The sequence below is a fragment of the Ornithodoros turicata genome, chromosome 6, assembly GCF_037126465.1.
Source record: "Ornithodoros turicata isolate Travis chromosome 6, ASM3712646v1, whole genome shotgun sequence".
Taxonomy (NCBI): Eukaryota; Metazoa; Arthropoda; class Arachnida; order Ixodida; family Argasidae; genus Ornithodoros; species Ornithodoros turicata.
The window spans coordinates 5783806-5808682 of NC_088206.1; the positions used below are offsets into that span (position 1 = coordinate 5783806).

The window sequence follows — 24877 nt, forward strand, 5'->3', positions numbered from 1 at the left end:
CTGTTGCTGTTTTGCTGTTTTGAAGCGTTGAAGCTGTTGCTGTCGTCTGCTACAGTAGTCGTACGCGGGCTTCTGCGCGTTCAAAATTCAAATTGAACTGCAGAGGCGCCATGATGAGACGGGAAGCGACCACCGAACTTCCACTAAATTATAGCGCTAGCGCCGCTTTGCAAATGAGAACCGTCCGATGACAATCAGCGCTGTTTTTGCGCGCTATTTTGTAGCGCTAAATTAGCACGCTGCTATATGTCGGGACAGCTCGCTAAACTGTAGGGGAACCGAAATTGAGTTACTGTAGACGTATTTTTATTCGCTAGTATTTAGTTTCTTGCTGCTGTCTTTCGCGGGATAATCTTCAAGCTGTGTTCGCGATCTTTTAGCAGTCGCGAAATTCGCGAAGATTAATACACCGCGAATGAAAATTCGTTTACAGTATCTGAAGAATATGCCCTTTGAAATAGTGTAATGTATGAGAAAAAAACCACAAAAGTTGCGAAAGAAAAGGCCGAAATTCCTTCCTTTTATTCAATCTCATAAATAACATACAATGATTGATTAGCACAAAAAAAAAATCGCATCAAGCTCGTTTATGCACCAGGCACATACGCGCGACTCGTTGTATATTACGCATCACAGGGAAGAGCCAAGCAATCGATGCAAGCCACATCGTAGAGGGCCAACTTCGCTAGTTGCGAGTCGTCACTCTCAAACGTAACGCGTTATCAAAATCGTACTGCTCTACGGCGACTTGTGTCTGTGACTCAAAGTGAATGATTCATATGTACAAAATATCAAGACATTGAAGATAATGCCACCAGGGCCGTAGTTGAGTGAAGGCAAGTGGACAAACTGTTTCGTCCACTAAAAATAGATCATATTCGCTGATCGAAGTCGATGACTTACATGGAATTCTCAAAAAGCGAAAGGTAAATCACAGCGTACTAAATCTCACTTGTTTCCAAATACATTTTACGAGGAGGCAAAACTATAAGAACAATAACACTTGTGTTGGCACAATAACTGTAACGTTGTGGGTGTTACCGGGTGTGTCAACTGAGTAGATGTGTTCATGTTTGCAGTGTGTGACACTCGTGGAGGAGAACTAATAATATAACCAGCTGGCTATCCAAAATATGCTAGCGGCACTCTAGATTGTTTTTGGGAACTACAGACGCTTCCATGATGGTTGCAAGGCTAAGAGAAAACACCAACATTTACAGCGGCCTGAAGAACGGGTGGAAATCGAAACCGAAACCAAATCTTTCCTCCTCTGTTTGAAGGTTGAGAGCTCTGTCCAGTCCGTGCACAACACCGTTCGTGGCCATCGTGTCCCCTTTGGTGACGCGCGAACCGCCGAAGTACACGTTGCCGCGCAGGCTCCTCTGGGTGGGTACTGTCGTACCTTCCAGGCTGCGGTACTCCTGGCGGTTGAGGAAGCCGTTGTGTGAGACACCGCTCGTGCATGCGACTTCTGAAAAACCAGGCAGATAAACAAGCATTAGACTTGGCTTGGATATAAATCATCGAGTCTGTTATCCAGCCAGCGAAACGAGCTCCGCAGCATCTAAAGCACGACCTACTCTATACTAGAGACCTGGACAGCTGGCGATCCCCTATGGGAGAGACGGGTCACGGGTTAGTTACGTTAGTGACCGCTGCAAGCGCCACATAGCACTATGGGGGAGAGGGAGTCACCCTTGCCACCGCCTTTAGTCTGCTAGTCTGCTACGCAGGAATACACAGGCTGTTGCTAAGCACGCGCTATTATCTCTCTTATACTGCTTCGTCGTTGTCAACACAGCCTACCATACATCGCCGCGGTTTCGACAAGTCACGTGGTAACGAATAGTGCGAGCTAGCGCCAAATCCCATAGCCAAGCGGCAATTGCCGGAACTACTACCCCGGTGCTGGGAGCATTGCGGATGTCCAGGTCTCTAGTATAGTAGTAGGTCATGTCTAAAGTCATCCGAAGCAACACCAACTATAGGGTAAACAAAGCCTATTCGCTTAGATGACGTGACGTGGCCAGCGTCCGCCAATCGCGACCGTGGTTTCGGCGGCCGTAGCTATAAAGACTAATTCCCAGCAGCCGCATGGGGAGCCACTGGTAGGCATGGAAAGCTTCTGTTTGAAATCGTCTGCGGCGATTGGCTGAAGCAGACGACATGTGACATCCACGTGACGAATTATTATTATTATTGGCGAGGTGGTAGTAGTGGTGGTAGTCGCGGAACTGCTTGCCACACTTAGGCGGGCAACGTCACGCGACTATGCTAACTATGTTTTCTGTTAGGTGCCGTTGGCCAAAGCCAATGGGTAATGGTTCATGACGTCACAGCAAGAGCTAAGAAAAACTGTACTTAGAGTACTTATACTGTATATTTTTGCCCACGGAGCGTCGTAAGTACGTTGGCAGAGCTACCTTCCAAGCCCGCTCTGCCAAGTGTCTGAACGCCGGAATGACGTCCTTGGTGCTAAGTCCCCACGTGGAGGAAGTTGACATTCTTGGTCAGGTTTCGGATTTAGAACGTCACGCGGAGTTTAGCGCTAGCTACGACACGAATCGAGCACACTTATAACGGCTCAACGTATAATATTTTGTCCAGTGGGGCAGAAACAATGCGTGCCACTGCCCCTTTCCCCCCTTACGATGATAGAAACGAGAGTGAATGAGAGAGAGAGACAAAAACAAGCGCATGTCACATTCCCTTTGAAGTGCACCAGGACTATAGCAATGGGAAGCACTCACAAAGGACTGCGCATCACGCGGACTGCCTCATGTAGGGCAGCATCTCAACAAAACTGCTTGAATGTGTCCAAGACGTGCCCATTCCACACGGTGCTGTACAGTACTTTACGAGAAGCAACAACTTTATTTTAATGATGACTGGAGAGCGTTGGTCGGCTGGATTTGGTCATGGATCAAGCAGTTTTGACATACAGTGAGAGGGCGGGAGTGCAGCTGATTTTAAAGACACTGAAAGTGTGGTTCTCAAAGGTTGGTGGTGCGGGCAAAGGAAAAGAATGTGATCTTGATCTTCCAGATCACCGCAATGATGGCATCTTGGAGAGTCAACTTATCGCAAGCGGCAACGCCACTGAGCTGTAGAAGCCACACTGAGTCGCATCCGATGAGTTGATGCAGCGTCTTGAAAGCTTAAAGCACTTACCGGGCAAGATATGTTGTTTGACGAGCGATTCCACCTCATCATCCTTGATTGAGTCCATAACTTTCTTTGGCAACCTCCGGAAGGCTGCATCTGTTGGGGCCAACACCGTGAAGGGGCCTGTGTTACCCCTGAGCTGAGCTTCCATGCCAGCTCTCTTGACCAAGCTGAGGAACGTCTTGTAATTTCCAGCACCTTCCATGGTTGTTAGAACGTCTGAATGTGGCGGTTCGAGAATCTGCACAGGGATGTTTCTTCATTGGATACACTTGCTCGTATACCATGGTGACTAGAAATGCCGCCGTGAAGACTTATCATCTTACCTTATCTACAAGGTACACGGTACCTCCACAGACCGGGTTGCTGGCGCTGAGGATGCGGGCACACTGGGCGGTGACAGTGGGCCTTTCGAAGCTGAAAACCTGTTAAACAAAGTGTAAGAAGTAAGAAGGGGACTAGTCTTTCCGTATCATCGTTGGCACATGCATATCATGGTACGCTGCGACAGGAGGCACACAGCTACGCTTTTAAAGTACGTGTCTTATTCTTGCGCGTCTTCTACATCTACGCATCATGATCCCGGTCGCGAAATGTTCACCTTGTAAACACTACATGTGATAGGTTCCTTAATTATTTCTCCGCTTGCATGCAGACATCCTTAAAGTAATACAATACACGAACATACCTTGGGAAACACATTAACGCGAATTTTATTCTGTCCAGAAGCTGTTGGAAGAACCATGTTGTTGAAGAAGCTTCGCGGACCAAGCTTTGACTGAACGGTGTGGAACCTGAACGTCTCGGCTAGCTTGGAGCTGGCTTTCATGTCTTCCCATTCCTTCAGTGACACTTCCTGGCGGAACATTTCAGCTTTAGTACATTTCAGCATCTCCTGTAGACATCGGCAGCACACAAACGTCTTAATTCAAGTTAAAGTGTGTGGAGTGATTCTACAGGAATTAAGATGTGTTTGTTTGCGTCCTCGATCTCAATATAGCAGTGCCCCACATGTGCAAGTGAGGTAGCGCCAACGGTACATACCTTGAGTGCTTCAGGCGAAGGGGCGAAGAATGTGAAGTTGTCCAGGGTATCAAACTCTGCAGTCATGTTGGCACTCTCGATGAGGTGCACCAGGTCAGCCATCTTGTTGTCCCTGAGGGTCTGCATCAACGACTTACCTATGGGATGCGGTAAATTCGGATTACGTAAACCCGAAGCACGATGTGCCCTAGCAAACTCACTTTCTTGGGACATTAAAAGTTCGTCGACGACGTGTAGAACTCCATTGGTACCCATAATGTCACGTGTCACGACACTGACGCCATCCGCATACAGCTTTTCGCCGTCGACCTCCATCGTGATTGGCTGGTTGTCCACGTTGCGCACACGAGCGGAGGACGGGATCGCAGTGGTGCAGATCACGTGAGGCAGCACGTGACCCCTCAGAAGTTCTGCGGAAAATGGTGTCGTTGGTTATGGATGCAACATCTAACATGATGTACAGTTGGATGTTGTACTTGATCATCAATCATGTTGGCGCGTGGAACATAACTGGGATCGTTCTCTGCAAAAGCAGGCGCCATAACGCTTGTGGTCAACTCGTCTGTTGCAGGTGGATGAAATTGTATGCTGTACTTGGTCATTAAACATTTGCTATGTGAAACGCAATTGGAACCCTTCTGTACAGAAGTGCAACAGGCGTCTTAACACTTGTCATTAGACATACAGACGAGACAGAAGACATTCAGAGGGACGAGACAGAAGGTAACACGTACGAGACGATGCTATCTGTGTTACTTCCTGTCCTTGTCTGATTGCGCTCACACAGCTATGTCTAAACTGCCCCAGCTTTGTACTTGTGGTCAACTCAACTGTTGCGGATGCGGTATTTGCAACCGCTCAGGCGCAGACTGCTACGGCAGGTTATGTCACTGACATCACGGCGACAAGGCCTTAACTCCTGCTTACTAAAGCATATGTCGTTTTACACTGGTTACCCACGGCTGCTAAGTCAAGTAGTCGAGAGGCACGTGCTCATTTCTTATGTTTTCGCGGCAAACAAACGATGGGTTTTGTCCTCATATTGGGCAGCGTAAGACCGGATCCAACCATTCCCTCAGATAAATACTGGACCTGCCCCCGCTTCAATGCTATAGGGACACTTGAGTAGGCAGTTCGCTAGGGCTTCAATATAAAATGGCGCCACGCAGAAAGGAACTGTCCAATCCAAACTGTAACCACATGAAGGGAAATGTCTAGACACTCACTGCTCATGCAAGACTCTCCATTCTTCCATTTCTGAAGAGTTTCCGGGCTGACTTTGGAGAACGCCACGTCGTTGGGAGCCAGGATTGTGTAATGCCCTTTGGGATCCTTGAGCATCTCTTCGAGGCCAGCGGTAGCCAATACTGCAACATTTATAGGTCACACATTTGGATGGATGTCTCGGAGTTGAGGAATAATGCGTGACGTCAATTGGCGAGTGACTCACGTGACTTCAGGGTGCTGAATTGAGCATTTTGGTTGATGATTTCGTACAGCGTTCGACTGGGAGCGGGAAGGGTTTCGTCCACCACATGCACAACTCCGTTCTGTGCAACGTTGTCGTAGGACACGACTGGTACGCAGTTCGCTGTCAACACCTGTTGGGTATAAGGACCGTTCTTCGATGTTAACGTGGAAAACGCGACGCGTAAAAGCTGAACATAACAGGAATAGACAGGCAAGCTGGTGTTGTCATGACGACATTAACATTGCCTTGAGTATGAGGGAGACACATACACAGAGAAGAACACAGGGCAGACTGTCCGAGAAGACCACAGGACAGACTCACGAACCAGCAAAGAAGCGTTAATACTCTGTGTGCAAGTGAGAGAGGGAACCAGGAATATGGGGACATGAACTGTGTATTCACACGAGCGACATGCTCACGGAATATTCCGTTGGAAGAAAAAACGACAACACTGCTCACAGAGACGAAGTCCCGTCTCGTGTTATGTTGAGCATTCACACGGTGCGGAACATCGGGAATGGCGTACTGCGCACTTAGCAGAAGACACTTAGCAGACGACACCGTCAGCGTCTTTCCTGTCGTCTGCTATGTATACGGAATATCTTGTGGCTGTGTCGCAGGATATTCCCAAGGGTTAGAAAGCTGTGACGTTTATCGCGTGTTCCGCTTCTGCGGGGAATGTCGCTCGTGTGAATAATTACACGGGAAGAGTCGTTAGTGTTCTAATGTATATTACTGTAATTTATGTTTTGAACATGCTCTCAATATTCCTAAGTATCCTGATATGTATTAAATACCTGTCAGAGTGAATGTACATAGATTGCTCTCATCACACACAAAAAAAAGGGGGGGGGGCTCGTTTATTTTACGTATAAGAATGTTTAATGGACCAGAAGCACTTGCGTAGTGCAGTTAAAATTCCGAACGAGATTAAAATGTTATCAATCTGGAGATGTAGTCTCTGTGTGATAAGCTATATGCTCATACAGTCAGAATGTTTCCTTTTTTTGAGAGCATTTAAATCCACAAACGTACCTTTCCGGGATTGTAGAATTCGTTGATCCTAATGGAGGACCTCCCATTAACAGTTTCGAGCACCATTTCATCGGTGAGGTCGCTGCTCATTATCATTCCTTTCACAACGTGGTTCTTCACTGTATCCGCGTGCTTATCTTCAGCTGTGTTACTCACTTCATTCTTCAAAAAAAAAAAAGGTATATTAGCCACCATAGTTTAATACAGATGGAATACCGACAGCACTGTTATAAAATGAACAGCATTCTCAACACGCCACATATATAAGTGATCGTTATGTCTTTCTGCCAGAGTTCGAGGTAACTCGTTACAAGTAACTCGTTACTGTAACTAAGTTCCTTTTTTTGGTAACTTGTAACTTAACTCGATACTTTTGCGCCGTGGTAACTTTCAGAGGAACTCGTTCCTTTTTCAGGTAGCTTTGCCAAAGTAACTTAAGTTAAGTTCCAAGTTACTTTTAACTCGCTTTTCACTCACATCCACATATTTTCTTGCTCTCTCTCCGGTTCCTCCATGGCATTTTTTAACATAAAACGTGATATTCAATCAATGACAGTATTTTATTCAGGAAGTAAGAACCGCTGCCATTGAAATGAAGCTGAATCATTGTACGCCCACAGGAAGTAAAGATGCAAAGCGTCCCTTCAATTCTACCACATTTTGGCGCTGTCGAACACTATGACGTCATTTGTTTACAAACAGGGAGAGGTCTATTGTTTGACATAAAGGAAAACGATCTAAGCGTGTTGCACTCCTCCGCAGGAAACTCAAGGTCTAACTCAACTGCTCACGCGCGCTACACCTGCGTAATGCCATTTTGTATCCGAAGTAACTTGGAAATAACTCGTTCTTTTTTTTAAGTAACTCAGTAACTGCGAGTTACATTTCAGGCTGAAGAACTTCGTTATTAACTTAGTTACATTTTGCACACGGTAACTTAACTTGTAACGAGTTCTTTTTGACGGGTAACTTCTCAATCTATGCTTTCTGCTAACTTTCGAGCGAATTCGCAAGACGTCGGAAGTTTCGACTTCGCGAAAGATGACGTCATCATGCGCTCTGAGCACCTGTCTCCTAGCAACGGCGCTAGCGACCTTCGTTCGCGTTCGCCGTGCGACAATGTTGCCAGGCGAAAGTCTAATCGCGCACCCTTAAGTTAAAACTAGCTATCGCATAGATAATAAACTAGATATTAAGTAAATATACTTCTCGAATCACATAGAGAAACAACATTTTGCGTGAGTTACAGCGCTGAACATGTAGAATTCAATTACATACATAAATGATGTCCAATTAGCGCAATTTACGCATCAGTGTTGACTCAGAATTAATTCCGGAGTGTCACACTAAGCAGGACTAGTTTTCTACGTGTCTTGCAAATTTCCATAAAAGAAGGGAAGTCTTTGAACACAGCAGCAGCATGTCATAGCCACGATTTATTTGTTGTTGTTGTTTAGCACAGCAGGTAAAACATGAACAGACAACGAAAAGGTCCCACACATCACGCTTCGTATACAGTGCTCTGCGCGTAAGAGACTTCGTCCCAGCCATATACCGAAACTTAGTGCGCGGCACGAGAAAGCTGTCTTCGAACCAGACTTTTTGTAAATAGAGGCGTTTTCTCTCTGACGAATCTCTCTTCACGCTAGAAGAAGTTTCGAAAGCTTTTACTTTGCGCGGGTATTTGCGCGACGCAAACGTACGTACCGTGTGTTCGAAGTCCTTGAGCGCGATGTTCGTGGGGCTGAACACGGTCACATTCGTCTTCTTGAACTCCTCCCCCATTCGCGCGCTGTCGATGAGTTCAACAAACTTGGAGGCGCCGATGTCCTTCATGGTTGTCATGATGTCCTTCAGGTTCACTTTAAACAAAATAAGACGTTATTCATCGTATTACGCTTTCGCTAAGCGACTCGGTTATGCGCAGGGCCGGATCTAGGGGTGTGCGGCGCCTGAGGCAAAGGCATATCGCGGGGCCTGTTTCACACGACTATGTGCATACTTGATATTTTAAAAAAGTAATCCCTGGTTGAGGGCTTCCTGCGCGGAGCCCATGCAAGCGCGGGGCTTAAGGCGGTCGCCTTACTCGCCCCCCCCCCCCCCACCTCCCCCTATCGCCGGCCATGGTTATGCGTTACAGCTGGCGCTAGAGGAAACGTATGCACTGCTGGAGTAAAGCATTGCACTTGATACTTTTTCGGGTTCAACCCGAGTTCTACTTATAGCTTAGTCATGACCTTGACGCTACAAGGTCAAGACTAAGCTATAAGTACAACTCGGATGGCGTACTGTTTCTTGTTTCATTCTGATGATGATGATGCCCGAACAGGCATCGAAACGTCATATTAAATTTTGTTTCATTGTAACGTCAAGCCAGTGCGTGCAAGTATTCCTCATGATGTGCTCTGGCTTTTGGTCTATCTTCACTAGGTGTAGTGTGCAGGGATTTGAGCCTCAGGTGTCTAAGGTTAATACAGGTAAATACAGGTATTGACCGCTGTGCTGCCGCTCATGATGGTAGCTGTCTCTGACCGTAACACTCAGAGTAATTTATCTTTTTAATCCTTAGATCGTCTTGTGTTTCATCTGCGCAATTTGCTGAAGCGCGTAGGAAGCGGGTTGTATCCGAATTATCAGCCGATGTCATTCGTTAACATAAATAAACCCCGTTGTCTCTTTTTTCGACGCCTAAAAATGTCGCGAGTATACTTCGTCGTGATTCTGCAACTCTTATAACGTTCCTAGCCCTATTAATCGCACTTTTTTTTTTACTTACCTTCCGCGCATCCCGGACCTCCGTCCTTTCTTCGCTGGTAGCCATGGCAACAGACATACTTCTCAGTGATTGTCTTGCTCTCGTTAGTGTTCTTTATTCTGAAAGGAAAAGGTTGCCTGAGCTAGTCTTTACAGATTTGGGATTTATAGCTTTTGGGGACGATTCGGGCATGCTCCGGCTTCTTCAGGACCAACCGAGCAGATCATTCCTTTCTTTCCTTTTTCTTTTCGTTTTCGTTTTGTTTTCTTTCCCTTTCCTTTCTTTTTGTTGCTTTTTGTTTTTGTTTCCTTCCTTCTTTTTGATTCCTCCGTGTTTCTTTTTTCTTCCCTTCCTTTGTTTCGAATCCCCCTTTCTCTTTTTCTTTTCCCTTCGTTTTCTTTTTTGATTCCCCTTTTTGTTTTGTTTTTTCGTTTTCCTCGCTTTTCTTTTTCGTTTTCCCCTTCCCCTTTCGTCCTTTTTTTTTTCGGAATAGCAAGCCGGCTCTTTGCCTGGCTAACCTTTTCTTTCCTTTTTTCTTAATAAACATATCACACACACACACACATTTGGAACGGTCGAGAAGGCCTTGGCTTTGACTCTGTGTGCAACCGTTAAGTGTGGTTGAAGACGATCTTCTCTGACATAGCGACATCTAAAGGGACAGTCGGGAGGTGTCGACAGATTTCGAGTTTACATGTATATGCAAAATTTTATCCAAGAGCACATCGTAGATTTTTAGATAAGCGAGATAGACGGCTTTCACGACGGGGCGCGCGGCCAACATAAAGGGTCATTGAGGACTGTTTTGAGGTATGATAAAACGCAATCAGAAAGCTTTTGGGCTCGAATTGGTGGCTCGACTGCTTGCCAGAACAGAAATCGGAAGTCACACTCTCAGCGACGTGACATCTGCGAAAGCGCTGGCTAAATTCAATAGAGGATTACTCGAAGTTGCGCGCGCCATCATGTGAGCCGCGCAAGGCACTGTGGGTATCTTGAGGGGCGAAGAGCATCGTCCGCTTGCCGTAGAGTAGAGCCCTGCGCGGATGGGATTTTTGCCATCCGCATCCGACCCGCATCCGCGCACACGTTATCTGCATCCGATCCGCATCCGCACCATACACAACAGTTTACATCCGCATCCGATCCGCTGAGCAAAACGCATCATCCGCATCCGATCCGCAAAATCCGCACGTTTCGAAAGACGCGTAAAGACCGCCGGAAGCATGTTGGTATAATTTCGGGTGCCTCCATGCTGTCACGGAAGGACTCAGTCATGACGACAAGCAAAGGTAAACCTTTCAACAAACGCGATATGGAGAGACTTCTTGAACGCGTGGAACGCTACCTCGTCGGTGCTCGCGCGGTTCGAGACGCCAGAATGCCTCCTCTCCCGTCTTGCCGCCGTGCATGGTCAAAGGTGAACCCGAACATGCGCTCGCTGTCGGCTGTCGGCGCGCAATACAAATAAATTGCTGGTGGAAAAATGACAGCACGCGGTATATCCGCATCCGATCCGCTACCGATCCGCTGCCTTCGTATCCGCATCCGATCCGCATCCGACCTCGCGCCATCCGCATCCGATCCGCACACCGCAGAAAGTGCTAAATCTTCATCCGAATCCGCAAGTATCTTGCGGATATCCGCGGATATCCGCTTCCATCCGCGGATGGTGCAGGGCTCTACCGTAGAGGGCCACGGTCACGCGTCATCAACTGCAAACTATCGGCTGAGCTAATGGGCGGGCCCTCTTCCTTAAATATCCCACAATACCTTGCACCGGCCACTCGCGGCGCTAGAGTCGTCTATTATATAGTATATTGGCCGCGAATTTAATTAAACTATCCTGCACGGTGTCTCTGAGCCCCCGTAAGAAAGCGTGTGGCAGCGTTCGTTTAGCTTTCGTTTGAGTCCGGGTGGTCCTGAGGGAGACGATGTCTGAGCCGAAATGTCGGAAGGAAACAAAGAGAACAGACACCACATAACACAGGGGTATCCCGATATCTCATATAGTTATAAGAATCCACATGTTCGAAATCCCAGACGTTCAAAATCCCAAATCGGCAGTCTAATGGCAGGCACCGCCTATACAACACGCAGGGGATCCGTAATCAACGAACTTGAGCAAACCTCGGTCTCACTATATACACTATATTGGTCTCCCGTGACCGTAAGGTAATCCACGTCGCTTCTCTTTATGTTGCTCCAGCGGGTCCGCGATGCCAAGCAAACCCGTCGTTAAAATGTGCATTTCCATAACTTAAAAACCCGAGACTAGGGGACAAAAAAACGACAAACACAGACAAGGTCTCCACGGTCGCCAAGGTCGCCAAGACGACTTCGTGTAAAAAAGGGCCCGTTGCTCAGTGATATCCTATACTTTAAAACACGGTCATTCTCAGGGCTCGCACATATATAAGCTTTGACTTTGCAATTTGTGATTTGGATATTGTGGATTTTGATATCTGGGATTTTGAACGCTATAGGATACTATATCGTGGCATATCCATCGAACGTATTCTGCATGCAGATAGAATTCTTGCAGCTGCTGTCTGCAGGATTTCTTTCTTTTTTTTTTTTTTTTTTTTTTTGTTGTATAGGAACTGTCCCCTGTCTTGCCTTCCTTTGTGTTATCTGCGTGCGCATCCACATCGTGCATATATTGCAAGGCTGCGTTCCTTCTTTCTATAAGCGGCGAAGACCATGCAGAGAGAAGAAATAAACGACAATATATATGCGGCTTACTTTGTTGTGCAGACGAATGACGTATCCGTCTCTTGACATTGCTTCGAGTGGAAATTGAATCCCAAAGGTAGAGTGGAATTTGATTCCGTGTCGTCTTCCACTTCATTCCTGATCTGGCAGATGTGAGGTCTGAAATGTTCCAGGAACATCGGGTACTTGTTTCCCGCGGGAGCAGTTTTAAGAGATCGATGCATGCACATTGTGTGTCTGGCAATCTTCAAAAGGAGGTATGTACATATCGTGCTAAAGTTGATAATGAATAATCGTATAAAGCCACACCAGATTGTTTATTACAATCGCACACGCATTAAGCGCAACAAGATTTTTCATTCGGTATCAATACAAATGTAACTGCATCAGACGTTCGTTTTTCGCGTTAGAAAATTAACCTTCCTCAGGAGATCGTTGACTGCGACACCTTGTCGGGATTGTTTGTCTCGACTTGAGAGCCTATGGGAAGAACTGTAGCAAACACACTTGCATTTTGACATTTTTACTGCAAAAGCCCTAATTATCCACTGATGTGTATTGATTGTGTTGGTGTACTTTTTTATGGTGTAAGCTTTGCTGAGCATTGATATAGCGTTATGTAATCCTACTTGTACCCATGCTTATGAATGATTATGACTAAAACACGAACTGTGGTTCGACTGTGACGTAGACGATTTTTTTTTTTGTTACTGTATTTGTATTGAGTGCATTGCATAACTGTATCCTATTTCGTGTATGGATTGCTCTCGCGTTCCATTGCACAAGACTGTGCCAGAAGTATAGCAAAATAAGTATAAAAAAAGTATCGTTATCTTTGCGTGCAGGAGATTCCAAATCAAATCATTTCTCAATCCATTATTGATATTAAAAGGTGTCTGGTGTCACTGTTTTATATACAGTCAAACTCCTTTATAGCGAACACCTTTTTAACGAAAATACCACTACAGCAAATTTTTTTGCGGTCCCGCAGGAGCCCTATAGGTCCAATAATGCACATCCTTTTTAACGAAAATACCTTTACTGCATTTTTTTTTTTTTTTTTTTTGCTGTCCCCTGAGTTTCGTTGTAAAGGAGTTCGACTGTAGTCGGAAATAAAAGGCCATATCCATCGCTATTTCCATTCTTCTTTCTTTCCTTTTTTTATTACCCCTTTCATTCCTATCTTATGTAAAACACTTTCGAAAGCAGCGAGCTTTACCGCTCAGTCATCACATGTAACAGCCACGCCTCGAGCACACATCCTGGACATTCTTTCGAAAAGACCATTACAGAGTTGCGAGGGAGGTCTGCTACATGGCATCGCTTTCAAGGGCAAAGGATCCTCGCATCGTATACCGATGTACATGTACACACGTACTTTCACAAAGAAAACAACAAATAAAAGGGAAAAGAAAAAGGGACAAAGCGGGGAAAATAAATGAAAGGATCACGAACCGCGACGTCCGACAACCAAACGATACAACACCAACTTATTGTATTCCTTCCCCGCTTGGAGCGCTGCCAGCGGGAACACCTCCGCTTCCCCGCCTCCTCTGTGCTTTTCTATAGTTTCCTCTTAAAGGGGTTGTGACAGCTTGATATATGTGATTCGTTACATGATGCGTGCATTGTACTGCGCGCCAGCATATTGAAAGAAAAAAAAATACATGTCTTACGTGGCGATATATAAGTCCTGGAATGAACGTCCGCGTCAGGCTCTGACGTCAGAGGAGCAAGAGGATCGGCTATCCTTATTGGTTCTCATGAGCACGTGACCTCTTTCGCGCTGTCTCACTGGCGTGGGCTTCTGCCGTGATGTCAAAGCTGGATGAGTTCTAGTATTGGCGGTGTCTATTTTCTATGCTGTCTATTACTTCCCTTTGCTGTATGACTTGGAATGAGGGTTAATATCAGCTTTTTTTTCTTTTCCCGATCAATCAATCAATCAATCGTTTCCAATTATCGTGTCTCACATTTATTTGGCATAACTTTGGGACGAAGGGTCGTTGATTGCATCGCGAACACATTGCAGGGAGATGACAGTCACAGGACGGCCCTGTGTGTTGACACCGTGCCTTTTTGTTCTTGTTCGGTACTTTTTCGTAGCGTACATGGCCCGATATTGAGTGGAAAATGATTGCTATACAAATGCGACAGCCTTCGTTCACGTCCTCAGACGTATCGCTGGTGTACAGTGGACCCTCGTTAATATGACCCCCGATAATCTGACATACGCGCTTTATGACCATACTCTTGGGGGACAATGCTGCGGAACCTCTGCAAATCTCCCCCATTAATATGACAATTCCGCATTATGACAAAAATGTTCGGGAACGACCATGGTCATAATAACGAGGGTTCACTGTATACTGGGTTCCAGTGATTTATCCAGACCCCCCCTAACACCCCCCCCAAAAAAAAATCTGCGGGAGACCCCCTAAAATTTTGTGGGATTGGGCAATATTTCGTCAAAAGCATGTAACGACACCCCCATGCGGAACCCATCACCCCCCCCACCCCCCAGGAACGAAATTCCAGGTAAACCACTGCTGGGGCCCGTCTTGCTTTGACCTTCATCGCGTTCACCAGGCCCTCACGTTGGGGTAGATTGTTGGTAGATCGTCCTGGGGTAAAGGAGCGCGAGCTATACTCCCAGGCACGCGACCTCCACACTTGTCTGGGAGTACCACGAACATCGGGGACCTACTGTACCCTTGCTGAAACACGCGTGACGCCTGTTTCCTTACTGCAGGATGCTGATACCCTTCGCGTATATACTCGCTACCTCACCCGTCACCGTCACCGCTATCTGGGCCCTATTGACGACGACTGCCCGTGCTCCGCCTTCGTCAAGGCCATCGCCCGTTTGAAGGGTCATCTTCCCTCCTCCTCATTCACTCCGTGTAACGCGCCGGCAATGTGGACCTTTGCCCGTGCTAATATCTGTCCCTCCGTGCACACCCGATCCTCAGCGCAAGCGACTTTCTGCACTCCACGTATCACAACCATCGCCACGCCTACACGGACGGCTCAGTCACGGCAGACTGCTCCGGCGCTGCCCTTTTATATCCGTGCCTTGACAGTGACCCTCTGCAAGCCTTTGCCCTCCCTTACCCAATGCCCTCTATGGAAGCAGAACTCCTCAGTACCCTGTCGGCTCTAAAGCATTTGCTCGGCCTGCCGGCTGCACAGTGGGTCCTTCTGGCTGACAGCAAGGCCTCTCCGGCTCTTCTGCTCTCTTTTCGCCCTAGCACCATATGCACTCTCCACACTCTCACCCAGCTCACGGGGCACGTATATAGACATCCTTGGTTACACCAGCGCAGACACAATGGCGAGACGCGCTACATCTATACCGTGGAGCTCTCCCTGATACCTCTCTACCCCTTAACGGCCTCTGCCTGTTCCCTGCACATCCGTTGGCGCTGTGTGCGTACCCGACAGTTCCGAGCGGACAGTACCTCTTACGACCCTGTCTTAAGACTCATTGAGACCCCTACCGGACTTTACTATTCTCTGTCGTTGCGATAGAGCAGAAGAATCACTGCTCCATCGCCTTAGAATAAATGTTCTTGAGCGCACACTCGCACTCCTATATATAAAATGCGCCAATCGAACTCCCCAAGCTGCACAACTTATTGCGTGGAAGCCAACACTCAGCACTATCTGTTATCCTGCAACCGATATCTCCTTCAACGACTCGTCCTCCAACGCGCACTCACGACAATTTGGTTACCCCAACTTCTCTTTGGCCACTCTGCTCAGCCCAGTCCTGCGCAACCAGGGGGTGGTCACCACTACCCTCCCGCGCTTCCTTCATGATTCCGGCCTCTCGACCAGCCTCTAAGTCCTACTTTTTTCTTCTTTTTTAAGGAATACCAAGTCGGCCTGTGCAGAACTAACCTTTCCTCTCTTTCTTTTTGCAATAAACATATCCACCCCCAATATTCAGTGATGGCTTTGCGTTGTTCACATGTATAGTTCTAATCCACATATCCAGTATCACCGTGAAATAAAATTGCTGTTGTTTAATACAAATATTTATTTGTTTCGGGAAGGCTGCAAAATTGGTATTAATGATCTGCGGTTTGATTTTCTACGCAACAAGTAACTAGAAGTGCTATAACCACAAGAAGGAGAGACCCAAGCAGCACAATGTACTGAAAGTCGAGTGCAATAGGGGTGGACGGTATGTGTCTTATCAACGTTCTTTGATTTCACGAGTCTGTTCAAGGCCTTCCACCTACCCGTCCACCCCTATTGCACTCGACTTTCAGTACATTCACAAGCAGCACAATGTACTGCAAGTCGAGTGCAATAGGGGTGGACGGGTAGGTGGAAGACCTTGAACGAACTGGTGAAACTAAAGAACATTGATAAGACACATACCGTCCACCCCTCTTGCACTCGACTTTCGGTACATTGTGCTGCTTGGAGACAACACGTGGAGCCCGCCAAAAAAAAAAAACAAGTTTATTCACACGTGCCCGAAGGACCAATAGACGCATTGCTTACGCAACCCCGCGCCCTCCCCAAGATCAGATGTGCCAGCCAAATTTCCCTTTCCCTACTATCATGTGACTTCCCCCTTATCTTAGTAGTGTTGTCTCATGCTTCTTGCGCATGGTTTTAGCGCTTCTAGGCGCAACGTGTTACTATCAACAGGCGCGGTTCGACGTTCGAGGAACAGCGAGCCTTAGTATGTTGAAGCCATCTGCAAGTTAACACTGGAACGAAAGAGCTGTTGGAAATGTCAGCCATGGGTAAGTTCAGCATTGCGTAGCGAAATTCACACAACGCAAGAGCACTATCCGCAAATGAAATGCCAACCGAAGACTTACGGGTTAATAATGGTACAAGTCGTATTCGGATTGCACCGTACTTATACCATTATTGCGTGTAAGTCTTCAATTGTTCTAGCTATTTCTTTCTCTTGCCAAACTTGTTGTTGCTGTTGAAAGATGAAAGGCACTGTTGTTGCTGCTTCACAAACTATGAAGCACCACAACATACGTGCTCTAATGCCCTTCGAGCAAGCCTCTCTCGTTTGGACTCCCGAGCCTTCGACATCACGAAACTATTAGGTCCTCCTTCGTCCGACAAGGCGCTAAGGGCACTTGAAGACTTTTTGCATGCAACCGGGCTTATGGACATCCTATGACACGGTGAATGTGTGATGTGTCCTGTGTGCCCCCGGTGATTCCGCCACTTTACTCTAACTTGGGCGCAGCTCTTGAACTTTTGACCTACATGTTGAACTCAATTATCATCTCTGTTCGTCTCTGGACATCATCCTTTTGCGTTTTCATCATCTCATCATCAGATTGAACTTTCTGCATTAAGTGTACTGGGGTAGCCAGTTTGACTTCGTCGAAACTTACATCCCCATTTTTTTCTTTACTCACATCACATCACGTGCTGAACAGTGCTGAATGCACTCATGAATGCTAAATTGTGCATGCTGAATATGAATATCCAAGTGTTACACAGAGCTTTCACGGCACCAATGAGCATTACTCACTGCCGATAAGAACCGACACAGAATGATGGCTGTCGAACATTCACAGCCTTAGAGAGAGAGGCCACCGGCGTATACATAATCTACGCGTGAGTCACCCGAGGTCAAGTGCTTTGGGTCAAGTTTACGGAAGCTGTTAGTCGAGCTTGACCGCGCGGTGGAGGGTGGGAGCCCCGCCAAGACCTGTTCCTTCTGACAATAACATTGCAGACGACCACGAGATACATTGCAGACGACGACGACTTCCGCCTCTTTGTTCCATCATTGCAAGTCGCTCCAGACGGATGTCTGTATGTTAATCAGGGAGGGCACTGACTACGTGAAGACAGCAGGATGTATGATGAGTGGTCTGTCGCGGAGATTTGGGAGGTTGTTCACATCGGCACGCCCAAGTGCCGGATGGCAGAGATGAAAATCTTTGGGGGAATCCGGTTGGAAGTTAAGAGAATAGTGCTTTGTCATTCCCTTGACCATAAAGGATGGAAGCAAGCAACACACATGTACGTTTCCGTCGTACTTTACTAACGCTGCAGGAAATGTGCTCTTCCTGTATGTCTTCTATACGAATCATTTTAGTGTAACTCTGTATTCAGATGAAACAACGATTATCGGAGACGTCCGCGGGGCATGTGACTATCATCTTACGTCCTTGAATAGGGAGAACTAACTTCAGGCATAGGTTCTGACATAGGTTCTTCTCGGTTACTTCCGGCATCGGAGGGTAACAAAGGGCTATTGTTCTAGACTAACGGAATAAATGTGGCTAAGAATAGAGAACACGTTAACGTTTCCTTAGTAGGAAAAAGCGGTAATGACTAGAAACAGGACCTGACAAAATATGACGCACACACACATAGATTACTTTTTGTAATCGCTTCGTAAAAACACCGCAGTGAGAGTTTGTGCTGCATTTAAATACCCACATTATCTACACCTTTTTTTTCTCTCACTTTTGTCGTTACATGTAAGCACGTATACTTCACACCGCTGCGTTTATGGTTGCACTTGCGTGTTACGTCCGCTAACAGCCAATCATTGCAACGGAACATCCTTCCGGATGGAACGAAGGTACTTATGACCTCTGATGTTATTGCGCCAAAAAACATCAAACCTCAAGCGAAGGTACCACGTATAGACGCTGTACAGAGCCGTAAACGCAGTAATGTGAATCAGGCTATTCAGCGATTCAGGCGATCAGCAAGATGACACCCAATGGGATTAATTTCTACTTTCTGATAGCGAACAATACTATCGCCTCTTCACTTCCTTACTTTCTTTCTATGGATTTTATTAGCCATATCCCCACCCTCTTGCGCTGTCCAAGCGTGACACAATTCGGAATAAATGAAAGTTCCGGGGCACATTTTCGAGATCACGTATTAGACACATTTTTCGAAGCCACAAAAAGAGTACCATACCCTTTCCACCACGGTTCGAAAGGTGGGAATCCGATGCTGAAAATGCCCGTGGATCCGTCTTCCCTTTCCCACTGGTTCCTTCCGGGAGCATCGACGAAGACAGCCGAGGCACCTCCGCCGTTCCACACGACGCCGTCCCCGTCGCCGACCTGTTCCTCGGTCGGAGCGACCTCCCGTACGTCGGGTCTTCCCCAGCGGTTGAGGCGACTGGAAAACGGACGAGAGATAGTTGGCCCAGCGAAAAGAAAAGAAAAATTACTGCTATACTTGTACTGAGTTTAGTAAGGGTCCGTTTAAGCAGAAGTACGCTGAACTAAGACAGCCTCAGTGATTTATACAGACCCCCCTACACACCCTAACACCCCCCAAATGTTCAGTGACACCCCCTAACTTTTTCACCTGTGTACCCCCTACAGGGGGTGCCCTTGTGATTTCAGCTTTAGACACATGTCGGTAATGATATGATATACCAACACCCCTCCATGCTTGGGATTCTGGATAAACCACTGGACAGCCTGCACTCTCACGTCTCAAGCGTGGTCGGTTCCAGAAAAAATAGTCCCGGAAGAAATGGTTCCGGACGGCAAAGGCGGAAAAAATGGTCCCGCGTCCGGAGTGTCTCTTGCTTGCGACATCAGCAGTGGAGAGAGAGTGGAGCATGTTGGTTAGTTTATTACTATTAGGTTAATTAGGTTATTTATATGCCCAGGTTAGTCTCAGTTCGCTACGTGCACTGAGGTATGGTACCGCACTTGTTGTTCATGTTCTTGTTGTTGTTCATGTAGTTCTTGTTGTTGGCAGTTTCCCGCGCGCGACTGGGATGGGCCATTTTTTCTGCCTTTGCCGTCGGGACAAGTTCTTCAGGGACCATTGTTTCCTACACACCCTAGAGGGGAACGTTTCCTTGAGGTGAACCCAGAGAAATGGACACTGCGGTCACCATCTAGGACTCAAGGAAATATTACCTCAACAGCGTTACGCCAGTTCGCTTATTTTTTTACTGCTTCGTGCACGCCTGCCTCGTGCTATAGTTGATAAGACGATTAGTACGGCGCAGTATGATCCCAGATATCTTTGCGCCAGAAAATCGCGAATCAAACTCAAAGTTGATAAGACGAAGAAGCTTGTCGTGTGTTCCTTCGTCTCTGTACCTGTCAACGCTTCACCATGTCAATTTGGGACAGATATCTGGGCAGAGGTTCTCCACTTCGGTCTCTTGGTTGGACACACGGGCGTCTGCAATCATCTTTAACTGACTGAGTTGTAGCTAGCTTTGCAAAATATATTTGTTGATGCTGAGAAAGAGAGACTGGGATGAAGAGACGAATGTGACAAGAATGCGATTTTTTTTTTTTTGTAACGATAATTGTTCTAAAAATCATACAGCTTTCGCGCTTTTTGTGTAACGATTTCACTTATCGTCTATTTGCTCACTTTCTATATGTGGTATCCTTTTATGTAATGTCTACTACTACCTGTTACTGTCTATGTGGTTTCTACGATATGAACCTGAAAAATGAAATATTCATGTAACTAACATAGCGAGTGTTCATGCGCCCCCTCGAAATTTTTAATGTTGTTGATTTTACATAACCCTTTCAGTGGTACCGTACATGGCCTGTCGTTAAAGTCTTTTAAAGTTGTTTTGCAGTTTGAGTTAACTAAATAAACTAAAGTATATCCTTTCTGTTTTAACCAAGTAGACCCCCACCTCTCATGGTCACTTTTCGGTTAAAGTTCCATATATACGAATCAAACGCTTTGTTGCGCTTATCAAAATTTAAATAGTACTAGTATCTGCGTTTCGGAACTTCTCAAGTTCTCGTAACCGTGACCAACATGTTGAATATTTTGCGTAATTTATTGTTATCAGTAGTGGTGAAACACGAGAAGGCAAGTTGACTATATAAAATAAAATAAAAAACTCTCAAATACATTTAATATTTCTCTTCTAGCTTTCTCTTCAACGCTAGGGTCAAGAGATATTGATTGTTTGATTAACACATTATTCGAGCAAGCATGCCGTCTCTCCCTTTTCCTTTCTGCAATGAGGCAGCAAATTCTAAACTAGCCGTGGGAGGCGAGGCGCAGATGAGGAATGTCACGTGACGTTGTCGGGAGGCCCGCGGTGTGAGCACGGCTATAATTAAAGACCGCTGTTCGCTCATTTGCCGACGACGCAGCAAAAGTTTACCGCCAAGAGTCAAGGACCGAGTGTGGGACGCAATAATGTTTTTCTCCTGCCTGTCGTCCCCCGAGCAAAACAACAACAGATAATGAAAAAAAATGGCTAGGAAGCAAGCGAGCGAGCTGGTGGCTTTATACATTATGCAACAATAGATAAGCCCTGTCAATGGTGAATGTTTAGGGGTGTAAAGTGGTGGTAAAAGAGATGGTAAAGGGGCGTAAGTGCTTTGTGAGACGCATTTTTAGTGTGAATAGGGGGTATAAAGAGCGCTTTTCTGTCACAAATTCACAGAGAATGTATGGAGTATTACTATACCCCTAGATGTTTTACGCCCCTGTAAGGTTTAAAGCCGGCCCTTCGAAGCTTTTCGGCCCCTGACGTTTTGCACCCGTTTTTACAGAAGGCCATTCTCATTTTCAGGCCCTTGATTTCCGAAATCTTATGTAGCGCACGGATTTTTATGGACATGTCGTGTAATACTCTGTGTGATCCCAAGCAGCACAATGTACTGAAAGTCGAGTGCAATAGGGGTGGACGGGTAGGTGGAAGGCCTTGAACAGACTTGTGAAACTAAAGAACATTGATAAGACACATGTCGACCACCCCTATTGCACTCGACTTTCAGTACATTGTGCTGCTTGGGATACCACACTCTTTTACATGGGTGTTTTGCAAGTGGCATTTGCGCAATTGCGCAAATGCCACTTGCAAATAACAGTAATAACAGTGTTAACACTGTTATTACACCTTTCAGTCGAGCCCGCGGAATCAAACGGATGCTTATTTGCGAAAACACCCTTTCACACGCTGTATATATATAAAAAAAAATTACAGTGCACTTATCATCCTGTTACAGTAGCACCTGTATCCAGTCCAATTACTCGGTGGGACAAATCTATAGTTTCCTGCTGCCATGACACAATAGGTTCACGTTCCCCGCGAAGACAGGTAACTCTCAGTCCTCCCAAGAGGATGGAATAAAATACGCCCATTGTTCCCAACGATTTTAATGCGATACCTGCACATTATTCGCGTTCAAGAATGAATACATATTGCGTTGCAGTCGCCTCGGTATTCCTCAATACGCTATACGAGAACCGCAGGATGGCCTGGTTCAGACATTGTTAGAGTTGAGTAGCCAACTGTGAAGCTCCCTTCACTGTCATGGCTGACGATATATCCTATTGCGTTCCTATTATTTCACGTGCCATTGAGACAGGATCATATTTATTGCGGGCTTCGTGGAGAGACTGTTTCGTTCTCGAAAGGGATGAAGTTTATCTCGGCTTGATACTTCACAAAGGATGGTTGTGCGTGTCTGTTTCACGGACACGCACATAAGAAGGACTTCCTGGGTACTGCTCCAGGCGTAGCCTCGTCCTCATAGACACACGAAAACGCTACGTCCGTGACGAAATCAAGTGGTGTAACCAAAACAAGGTTCGCCGCATGCGCACGTCATATCAGGATATCGTCTGTCGTCAGAGCGCTGACTATAGGACTAGCAGCAGATCCGCCAGTGCCACTACACTCTGAAAACAGAACTTCACCGCACAGCACGCTGTGCACCAACCATTGCCACGAATGATAGAGTTAGCGCTTCTGCTTCGAAGAGAGATGGGGGCGTACGCCTTTTTGTGGCAATTTTCATATATCCAAATTGCAAAGGCGTATGCCCACCTATCTCTTCGAATAAGAAGCGATAACCATATCATTCGTGGCAATGGTTGGCGCACAGCGTGCTATGCGGTGAAGTTCCGTTTTTAGAGAGTAGTTTCGCTTCCTTTCAATTGGTGGACATGAAGATAAAGCGCCATGACAAGCATTTATCTGATTAAAAAGTTTGGTGTAGTTTGATTAGAAAAGGGGCATTATTATGTTTTTCTTTCGCTCCGGTTTCCTTCCTGGATATCTATGCCTAGTATAGTTACTCAGCAGCAAAGTGAGTGTTGTTTGCCTTAGAAGTTTAGTATTCGTAGGAGCCATTTCGTGTAAGGGTCACGCGCTTTTTCCTGTCAACAGGCGTGCCTTGGAATTTTGTTTGGTGTATCGTTCCGGTAAAGTTACTGCTGGGAGGTATTGACACAGTGAACGACAGGTTTAGCGGTGACAAAAATGAGACAGGGGCAAATATGATTATCTCAGATTAACGTAGGCTTTGTATTCTGTCTGATGTTCACGGTACATGCAAAGGACGGGTCTGCCGTGTATTTGGACGCGTTAGCTCTGTGTCGAAGTTACATGTAGCTGGGTGAAAGCATTACTTCACGGAAAGTTGATGACAACAAGTTGTGATAAATAAAAATAATAAATAAATAAATAAACTTACACTCAGAACACGAGGTTTTATTTCATTTCCCTACCATATATATATGTCTAATCCTTTATTATTATTTTATTTTTGTATCTTTGTGATTCAAACAATGTACTTATTTATTATTGAACTTTAACTGTTCGTAAAACGTACTAACCATCATGTTCAGTTCGTGCAAGGGATGAAACTTCATTTTTACATTTTGATATCGCAATTTTTCCTACTTATTTCTGTTAAAAAATATTAACAGAGTTGCGGAAGCTATTATGACTTCAATGCTGTTGCTTGTTTTAAAGAGGTAACCAGTTGTTCCAACTGATCACAAAGACTCTGATTTAATCAACTAATTACTTCGAAAGTCTGTCGTTGCAAACGCGAACGTTTAATTATCAAACCATAGCCTGCCGCAGACATCAGCACCGAAGAGAGTAATACCCCGGCTATGCCCCCAAACCAACAAATTAATCACGTCAATCAATCACTCACCGATGCACACTTTGCGGAAAGAGGAAACTCAAAAATCTTCCTCCTCTTCTCGTTGAACCTTGACGTGACCCACTGTCATCGACACCTTCCCGTTCAATCGCTGCGACGCATAGCAGAAGACACAAGCAGACGACAGCGCTCAGAATCGCGCGCGCCATGTCCGACACCTTGAGAGGACTGTTACTCGTTGGACGCACTACAGTTAGAAGCCACAAAAAACTACGACGCGGTTTTCGCGACGAGCTTTTTATGCGAGCGACCTAGAGGAGGATGAGGAGGAAGTTCTCGCATCCTGCCAGCTCATAACCGTAGCCAAGGCCAGACCGATCATTCCAGAACGACGACAGCCGACACGAGTTTCTCTTTCCCCCTGTTTCTGTCGCACTCTTTCCATCGGCTGCCGTTGACCTGACAGCATATTTCACGGTCACATTCAAGACGGAAGAAATATGTCTATTTGGCTGCATGTTTATTTAGGTTTTCCGAGTGGTGTAGCAGGTACAGAGGGCGCATATAGTGGTTAAGAAAGTGACAGATTCGGGTCGTTAGAGGGGGAGGAGAAGAATTTGCATATTTAGCTTTTTTGGTAGGCTGATGTGGGGGGGGGGGGGAGGTCGTGGTGGGGAAGGGCGTTGAGTGTGTTTGTTTTCTTGGCTGCGGAGGGCAGATTGTTTCTTTTTCGAGTGAGTTCTGTGTGATAAGTTCAAGCGATAGTTGCTATGGTAGAAGTAAGTTAGAAGAGCGCTCTGGCACGGACAGGAAGCAAGT

The 24877-nt window shown here is 46.2% G+C and overlaps 2 protein-coding genes across 2 annotated transcripts in view; one reads left to right on the top strand and one right to left on the bottom strand.

The window, feature by feature from the left end:
- The window catches only part of LOC135398939 (tRNA (guanine(6)-N2)-methyltransferase THUMP3-like), a 283535-nt gene that overhangs the window by 163468 nt on the left and 95190 nt on the right, over positions 1-24877 (top strand). The gene's annotated exons all lie outside the window — the stretch shown is intronic.
- On the bottom strand, positions 499-24391 carry LOC135398937 (transforming growth factor-beta-induced protein ig-h3-like). The gene is made up of 14 exons (XM_064630509.1): positions 24110-24391; positions 19122-19328; positions 12216-12344; positions 9492-9589; positions 8423-8577; positions 6716-6877; positions 5660-5810; positions 5436-5576; positions 4410-4619; positions 4210-4346; positions 3854-4021; positions 3492-3590; positions 3172-3406; positions 499-1471 (listed from the first exon to the last, which is right to left on the bottom strand). Exons 1-14 carry the CDS (start codon positions 24265-24267, stop codon positions 1215-1217), a joined length of 2307 nt encoding a protein of 768 aa, XP_064486579.1. The 5' UTR covers positions 24268-24391; the 3' UTR covers positions 499-1214.